The following is a 9,198-nucleotide window of genomic DNA, read 5'->3' on the forward strand; positions in this document are numbered from 1 at the left end:
TTTTCAAGCATCCATTTTGTATATTTCTCTTACTTTTCCAAGTCTATTCTCTCTCAATGTTCAACTCCACTTTCGCCCTCTCCTAGTCAAACTCCATCCTCCTCCTTTGCACATCTATGAAGAGCTTGTACCTCTCCTCCTTGGCGGAAAAAATGCATTGTCGCACCATCACGCATGACCCTCTTCTCCCATTTGTTTCCCATCACCTTACGATTTCTCTTTGGCACGGTGGATTGTACATCCGCCCCTCCAATTTGGCTTTGGCAGACTACCAGCGGCAGCGGCAGGTGTATGCCTCTGTATGCACAGGAATACCCAACATTTGGACGAAATATATATATACATGTCAGCCCAGAGCAAACGCAGGCCCAACCGCCCAGCCCACGAAACCTCCGGTTCACACTGACGCCCAGCCCACGAAATGACTCATTCGCTCCTTGCCTTGTTCCAGTTCTCACCGACTCCTCCACTCCTCATTTCCTAGCATCGTTCCCATAGGCACACAGCGCTCGCAGACACGCGGGCACGCAACAGCGCCGGAGGCCGATGTCAATCGTCAGAGGCAACCCTGGCAGCGGCACCTAGCCCCTCGCCCGCCCCTCCTCTTCAGCTCGGAGGGAGCAGCAGCCGAGCAGGGACAAGCGACCCTGGCGGTGGTGCCCCCCCCCCACACGGCACAGAAACAGAAGGCACGATGACCTCCGCCCTCGCCTCCAATTTGGGAATTTCTTGATTTGCTCAAGTAGTCGATCTATTTAACATATGCAAGTATATAAATTTATGTTCCCCTTGTTTTCCTAACGCAGATGAAGAGGAGTGGAATTGTTGGCAGTAGCATATTTGCAATGTGGGAAAAGGCTTCAAGGAAAGGAAAACAGATGAAGTATCCACACCGAATCAGACAGTAGCTGCATCTAATACTTGTACTTCTCCTGTTCATTTTGAGAGCAATTTGCAATTGGTGTTATGGCAAGAACCGAAAAGTAGAGGAGAAACCTCAACACCTCATGTAGAAGATGATGAATCTATTGATGAAGATGATGAACCGATGCAAGCAGATTTGGAGGCACTCGAACATGATCCTGGAAAGCGGATTCCCATCTCAGTGTATGTTTTCAATGACCAAGATAGAGTAAGAAGGGGATATATTGAGATGGAGTCATGTCAACCAAAGAATCATAAGTTCAAGTTTAGAAATAAAAGTGGAAAAGAGCGTCGCTTTTGCTGTGTTTGGTTTAAAGAATTTCCGTGGATTGAGTATAGTGTGGAAAACATAGAGCTTCCTGCTTCATTTGCTATTTGTTCAAGGATAAAACAAGATGTCCCGGTGGAGATGATTTTGTGAAGAAGGGATTTAATAACTGGAACATGAAGTCGAGATTGAAGAAACATGAAGGTGGGGTTAGTAGTGCTCATGCTGAAGCTCAAGAGAAGTATGATAAGTTCACTACACCACAAACATGAATTCTGGAGTCTATTGCTTCAAACACCTCACAATACAAGCTTTGTATAAACAGCGTTTGACATGGACACTCAAGTGTGTGAGATTTCTGTTGCGCCAAGGCTTGACATTTAGAGGACATGATGAAAGTGGAGACTCACTAAATAAAGGAAATTTCCTTGAGCTTCTAAATTCGCTAGCAGGAAATTTTGAAGAGGTTGACAGGGTTGTTCTCAAGAATGATCCACGGAATTGCAGAATGACTCACCATGATATACAACAAGAGGTGATAAAATGTTGTGCACAAGAGACTACTAAACTAGCCATTGAAGAACTTGATGGTGGTCATTTTGCAATACTTGCAGATGAGTCTAGTGATGTGTATCAGAATGAACAATTGGATGTTTGCTTGTGTTATGTTGATAAGAAAGGAAGGGTGGTTGTAAGATTTCTTGGTCTTGCTCATGTTGAAGATACTACCTCTTTGACACTAAAAGTTGCAATTCAGAAAATGCTTATGGAATACAATTTGACCTTTGCAATGGTTCATGGGCAAGGATATGATGGAACTAGTAATATGAGTGGCAATGCCAATGGCCTGAAAAAACTGATTATGGGTGAGTCCCCTTCTGCCTACTATGTTCATTATTTTGCCCGTGAACTACAGTTAACTCTTGTTGTTGTTGCTAAGGAGAGTGCTGATTGTACTTGGTTCTTTCAGCAGCTTGCACACTTTTTAAATGCTCTTGACATGTCTTGTAAAAATATGAGAATGCTTCAGATAGCTCAGGCTGAAGAACTCATTGATGCATTGGAATTGGAAGAAGTGGAAACAGGGAGTGGTTGAATCAGGAAATGGGTTTGGGAAGGCCATGTGATACACGTTGGGGCTCTCACTTCAAAACTATGAACCATGTCATCTCTATGTATGGTGCACTATGACGAGTCCTTCGCAAGATTGGAGACGAGTACCATGGTGCGGAGGCACAAGCGGCTCTATCCATAGAGACAATATTTTGATCATTTGAGTTTGTTTTCATGGCACACTTGATGCAAGAAATATTTGGATACACAGATGAGTTGTGTAGAGCTTTGCAAAAGCAACACGAAGATATTGTTCATGCTATTAAGCTTGTTGGTGACACAAAGTATTACTTGGAGGCTTTGAGGACCGATGCTGGATGTGATGATTTTCTCACAAAGGTCACATCTTTTTGTACAAAGCATAACATCAAAGTTGTTGATACGAAGGGTCCTTACTTCCTCGTTGGCCGACCTAGAAGGGGTTTACGTAATGGTGCGACCAATTACCACCGCTTCAAGGTTGATATGTTTGTGGGTGTCATTGATAGGCAAATCAGTGAGCTGAATGGCAGATTTGATGAGGTAAACACATAGCTACTTTCTTGCATGGCAGCATTCTGTCCACTTCATCTATTTGCTGCTTATGAAGAAGAGAAGTTGGTTAGGCTTGCTACAAAGTTTTATGCTTTTGATTTTATAAGGGATGAACTGGCAAGACTTCCATGGCAACTAAACATGTATGCTACTAATGTGCATAGAGATGAAAGGTTTCAAAACCTGAAAAATCTGTGTCAGCTTTCAGTTATGCTTGTTGAGACAAACAAGCATGAACAATATCGAATTGTTTACAAGCTTCTTAAGTTCGTATTGATTCTACCAGTAGTTGTTGCTGGTGTTGAACGAGTATTCTCTTCAATGAGATATGTGAAGAATAAGCTAAGGAACAAAATGGGTGATGAATATTTGAACATTTGTTTGGTTACATTCGTTGAGAGATAATTTTTCAATCAAGTGAAGGATGAAGATGTCATCAATCTGTTCCAAAAAGGCAACCGCAGAGTTAAATTGTAAAAAGGATATCATCACTTTATCAATCAAAAGGTACTTATATATTCATGTCGTTATGGTCTGATACATTGAAATATTGCTACTGCCGTTATGCTAGTGTTGTTTTGTTGATATATTGCTATTGTTGTGTTGTTTGGTTATATACTACATTTAGAGCAAAAGAAATTTTGGATGAATACCCAGCCTTCTTCATTTTTCTAAATCTTCTTAGGGCCGCCTTTGAGCTCCTCAACAATTGGGTTGACAAATCAATACTCCTAGCAACCTCGTTGCTTGGTAGTAAATGGACAATCATTTCATCCTTAGTGTGTTGATTATTGAATCACCACTCTAAGATTGATCGTGCAACCTAGTCCTTATTTCTGGTGCACTCTTCGACCGATGAGTTAGAATTTTGCCAAACCCTTGCTCTTTTGATCATATCATCTTGCCTTGAAAGGCAAGATTGTTCTCGAGATTAGTAACATATCGGTGGTTCGTGATTTTCCGGATATCTTCACGGAAGTATCACCAGGTTGTTCCCTGACTGTTATGTTGAGCTCATGATCAAGTTGGTTTTCCTCTAAACCACCCCTTCTCCAAGAATCTGCATTGGGTACCCCTGAGCTAGTTGGATAAGCTAAACAACAACTTGGAGAGTTGGAAGATAAATGCTTTGCCTGACTTAGTTCATTCCAAAGGGATATCCTTGTGTGTGTGTTGAAGAAAGATGATATCTTCATTGATTGATCCTCGTGATCAGTTGTTGGTGCTATTGTCTTATCCAAGCTTTGATTTGAGTGCGGGCTATCGTCAAATCAAATCAGAACCAGCGATGTTCGTAATGTTGTATTACTCATGGTTGATCCCTCGAGCATACCCCATTACATCTTTTGGTCTGACCAATGCTATCACCGTGTTCACTTAATTGTGGAATTCCATCTATATGGAAGCCTGGATGGATTGTTGTTGAGCCCATTGACAAGATTTCCATCATGTCCATGATTCATGCTGAACATCTAGGTTAGTGTTGGAGACTTTTGAAAGCATTTTCTTCGTGCTAGCTCATGAAGGATATGTTCGATGAAAGAAGTGACTTCCTCTAATTCATGTGCATACGATGCAAGGTGCCGCCGTGAATTCGAGAAAGCTTGTTTTGCCTCCTTCGGAACCATCCCAAGTCAGTCATGCATATGTGCGAAGTATTCGATGGTTTGGAGACTTGCAACCTTCACGCTATATGTTTCCCTAGCACGCCAAGCCACTGATTGACTTGTTCAAGGAAAAGAAGTCTATGCTTGGATCTAATCCATGGACTTGTGTAAAGACTTCGAAATCCTTGATGATGGATCCTAACCAGGACTTGGTAGTATTTTGTTGTAAGACTTCTATGTGCTCATGCTTGTCTTGGACAACGTGTTCACATGTATGTAGCAGAACCAGCTCATGTTTTGGAGCTTACTACCATAGTCCATATCCCGAGAATCTCGCAACATCATCTCGTCGATTTGTGTTGCAACCTTTCTTTTTCAGACATGTTGTCTGAAATATCCCGTTACCAACCAGACCTGAATCTCAGGCAGATATGATGGTTGGAACATTTCCAGCATCTGCATTTTGTTCCAAGCTTGCACCGCCATTGTGCCAATCTCCCATGGGCTGCCCTTCGCAGTTGCTGTTCAGGATCATCTTCAAAAGTGGTCCTACCATGGGTCCCATCCATTTCCGATGATAGGCAAAAATATCATCCATTACGTTGTCTTCAACAAGGTAGTCCTCATCATCCATCCTAGTCCGAGTATGTCATTCGTTCGAACTCCTTCAAACGATCATTCGTGAATTGCCTTAGGCTGGTATGAAGAGTTTCAAGGACCTTTATATCAAAAGTAATTCTTTTGCCACTTAAGGAAATAATTCTACGAGTCACCTTCCCTAAGGTGCCCCGCTATGGAAGCATGGCAGCTAACCCCCACTACGTCGTGACCGGGCGTGGGATTGTTGCCTACCAAATTGAACCCTTGTCATCAGCTTGTTTCCATTGCTTCTGATGTGTGTTTTGCGTCTCAACTCGAGAGATATTGTTATGTCTCGTTCCATGAGTTGATCGTCAGTTGTTCAATCTTCGAGAAGATCGATTCCTATAGTCTCTTTCTGTCATCGTCGTGCTGGATGAAGATCTCGAAAGCAAAGACGTCAAGATCAATATGAAGTATGGGTCATGAAGATTGTATCAGCTTTGTGTTCCCTCTGTCTCCTTACCTCACGTCTTGAATCTCGAGACAAGATTCTTGTTTAGTGGGGGTGAGTTGTCACATCCCTAGTTTTGGTAAGCTCTAGGCTAGCTAGTCGTGTGAGCATCATGTTTAATTTTCAAATGAACTTGAAATGGGGATTGGTCAAACCCCTAGCACCAAAACAATGCAAATAGGTTCAACTTAAAAATATTTTCAATGAACCCAAATTGGTCTGCAAAAATGTTCATGATTTATGGAAAAAGGTGAAAACCATATCCAGAGATGATGCATATTTTTCCAGGACATTTTTGGTATTTGAATTAACACAATACCTATTTGAGTTGGAGCAAGTAAATCCTATAAATATATTTATTGCTCTAAAAATTCTGAAACTTGAGGTGGGGCTCTGTAATAATATAGTTTGCACCCACAAATATTTTTCAGAAGCAAACAACTTGAATTGGTTTACAAACCAAATTCAAAACACATATGAAAAATAGAAAAACAGAAACAAATAAGAAAAGGAACCTACATGGGCCACTTACCTGGCGGCCAATCTGCTCTGGCCCAGCAAGCCGGCCCAGCCGACTGGCCACGCCAGTCATCCCCTACCTCACGCCAGTAGACAGGGGCGCGTGGCCTCCGCACGCCAGCGTGCGCGGCCACCTCCTGCTTGTCGTCGTTGTTGCTGGAGGGTGCCAAGAGCGCCACGACACCCTGAACCGCTTCCTCTCTCCCTCGCCCTCATCCCCTTCTCTGTCTTGCTCTCTCTCCCGCAGTCGAGTGCCACCGTCGCCGCTGTTCGCTGCCGCCACGGCTACGGCACTCCCCTCACCGTGCTCAGGAAGCCCCAGGAGCTTAATGCACACACCCACTCGCCCTCCCGTGCACTGTAGCACCAACCCCGACCTCGCCCGAACTCCTGCCACCACCGCGAGCTTCGTTCCGGCGAGCTCGGGCCGTCTCAGCCCGTCCCGATCGCACGGAAAGACGCGGGGCACTCCTAGCTCCGCATGGATGGTCTCGGCCATCCATTTGGTCGTCGGAGCGGCGATTCCGACGCTCTCTGCCGCGCCTGGCGTCGCCGGTGATTAGCCGCCGGCCTAACCCCGGTATAATTAGCTCTAATGACGCCATTAGCTAATCCTGTGTCAATGGCGGATGGGCCCCACGCCTAATTAACCCCGGCTTTATTTCTTTTTAGATTAGCTTATAACCAAGCGGGACCCATGCATCAGTTTTGACTACGCTGACGTGGTCGTTGACCAGGGCCACTTGTGTGTGACACCAACCAGCCCTGAGTCACTGACCACCCCACTGGTCAGGTTTGACTCTGGGCGACCCAGTTGACCTGCTGACGCAGCAGTGACACAATGCTAACGTCATTAATCATTTTCTGGATTAAAAATAATACAGGAAATTCCAAAAAATTAGCAAAGCTTCAAAAATTCATAGAAATTCAACCGTAACTCCAAATGAAATAATTTATATATGAAAAATTATTATAAAAATCCAAAGAATCTGTTTATGGCATTTTCATGCATGTTAGAAAAACTTATGGCTACTGTCTAGGATAAATTAAGTGAATGACATTTAAATAACCACATGTGGAGTTTGAATTTGAACCTTTGGTTCAAACCAACTTCATTTAATTGTGTTGCTAGTTGCTGAAAGGAAATATGCCCTAGAGGCAATAATAAAGTTATTATTTATTTCCTTATAATCATGATAAATGTTTATTATTCATGCTAGAATTGTATTAACCGGAAACATAATACATGTGTGAATACATAGACAAACAAAGTGTCACTAGTATGCCTCTACTTGACTAGCTCGTTAATCAAAGATGGTTATGTTTCCTAACCATGAACAATGAGTTGTTATTTGATTAATGGGATCACATCATTAATAGAATGATCTGATTGACATGACCCATTCCATTAGCTTAGCACCCGATCGTTTAGTATGTTGCTATTGCTTTCTTCATGACTTATACATGTTCCTATGACTATGAGATTATGCAACTCCCGTTTGCCGGAGGAACACTTTGGGTGCTACCAAACGTCACAACGTAACTGGGTGATTATAAAGGAGCATTACAGGTGTCTCCAAAGGTAGATGTTGGGTTGGCGTATTTCGAGATTAGGATTTGTCACTCCGATTGTCGGAGAGGTATCTCTGGGCCCTCTCGGTAATGCACATCAATTAAAGCCTTGCAAGCATTGCAACTAAATGAGTTAGTTGCGGGATGATGTATTACAGAACGAGTAAAGAGACTTGCCGGTAACGAGATTGAACTAGGTATTGGTATACCGACGATCGAATCTCGGGCAAGTAACATACCGATGACAAAGGGAACAACGTATGTTGTTATGCGGTCTGACCGATAAAGATCTTCGTAGAATATGTAGGAGCCAATATGGGCATCCAGGTCCCGCTATTGGTTATTGACCGGAGACGTGTCTCGGTCATGTCTACATTGTTCTCGAACCCGTAGGGTCCGCACGCTTAAGGTTACGATGACAGTTATATTATGAGTTTATGCATTTTGATGTACCGAAGGTTGTTCGGAGTCCCGGATGTGATCACGGACATGACGAGGAGTCTCGAAATGGTCGAGACATAAAGATTGATATATTGGAAGCCTATGTTTGGATATCGGAAGTGTTCCGGGTGAAATCGGGATTTTACCAGAGTCGCAGGAGGTTACCGGAACCCCCCGGGAACCGTATGGGCCTTGATGGGCCTTAGTGGAAAGGAGAAAGGGGCAGCCCAAGGTGGCCGCGCGCCTCCCCCCTTCCCCTAGTCCTATTAGGACTAGGAGAGGTGGCCGGCCCCCCTCTCTCTCTTTCCCCCCTCAAGAGTCCTACTCCAACTAGGATTGGGGGGGGGGGAATCCTACTCTCAGAGGGAGTAGGACTCCCCTGGCGCGCCACACCTTGGCCGGCCAGCCTCCCCCCCTCTAGTCCTTTATATACTAAGGCAGAGGCTCCCTAGAACACACAAGTTGATCCACGTGATCTATTCCTTAGCCGTGTGCGGTGCCCCCTGCCACCATAGTCCTCGATAATACTGTAGCGGAGTTTAGGCGAAGCCCTGCTACTGTAGTGCATCAAGATCGTCACCACGCCGTCGTGCTGACGGAACTCTTCCTCGACACTTTGCTGGATCGGAGTCCGGGGATCGTCATCGAGCTGAACGTGTGCTCGAACTCGGAGGTGCCGTAATTTCGGTGCTTGATCGGTTGGATCATGATGATGTACGACTACTTCCTCTACGTTGTGTCAGCGCTTCCGCAGTCGGTCTGCGTTGGGTACGTAGACAACACTCTCCCCTCTCGTTGCTATGCATCACATGATCTTGCGTGTGCGTAGGAAAATTTTTGAAATTACTACGAAACCCAACAGTTGCATTAGCTCAAATCACAGCATATTGCCATGTCATGATCATGCATCATACTGTTGCATTGCATTGATTGTGTTCCTTCTCTGTTGCCGGTGTTTGTCCCCTCTCAGTTTACGTTGTTCCGGCGATGTGATCGATGACACCGATGAAGAGCTATATCATCTTCAGGAGTGACAGGCAAGCAAAACCCCCTTGTTCATTCCAATACAATCCCACTCTCTCACTCCTACTCTCTTTTACTGCATTAGGACAACAACGATTCAACTA

At 44.2% G+C, this 9,198-nt stretch overlaps 1 protein-coding gene across 1 annotated transcript; it reads left to right on the top strand.

The window, feature by feature from the left end:
• The first annotated feature begins 1,700 nt into the window (after window positions 1–1,700).
• On the top strand, window positions 1,701–2,288 carry LOC147978564 (uncharacterized). Its single transcript, XM_087514799.1, has one exon. It carries the CDS (start codon window positions 1,701–1,703, stop codon window positions 2,286–2,288), a length of 588 nt encoding a protein of 195 aa, XP_087370925.1.
• The last annotated feature ends 6,910 nt before the right edge of the window (window positions 2,289–9,198 follow it).

Source organism: Triticum urartu, chromosome 3A (assembly GCF_056163025.1).
Source record: "Triticum urartu cultivar PI428250 chromosome 3A, HENAU_Tu73, whole genome shotgun sequence".
In the NCBI taxonomy this organism is placed as follows: domain Eukaryota; kingdom Viridiplantae; phylum Streptophyta; class Magnoliopsida; order Poales; family Poaceae; genus Triticum; species Triticum urartu.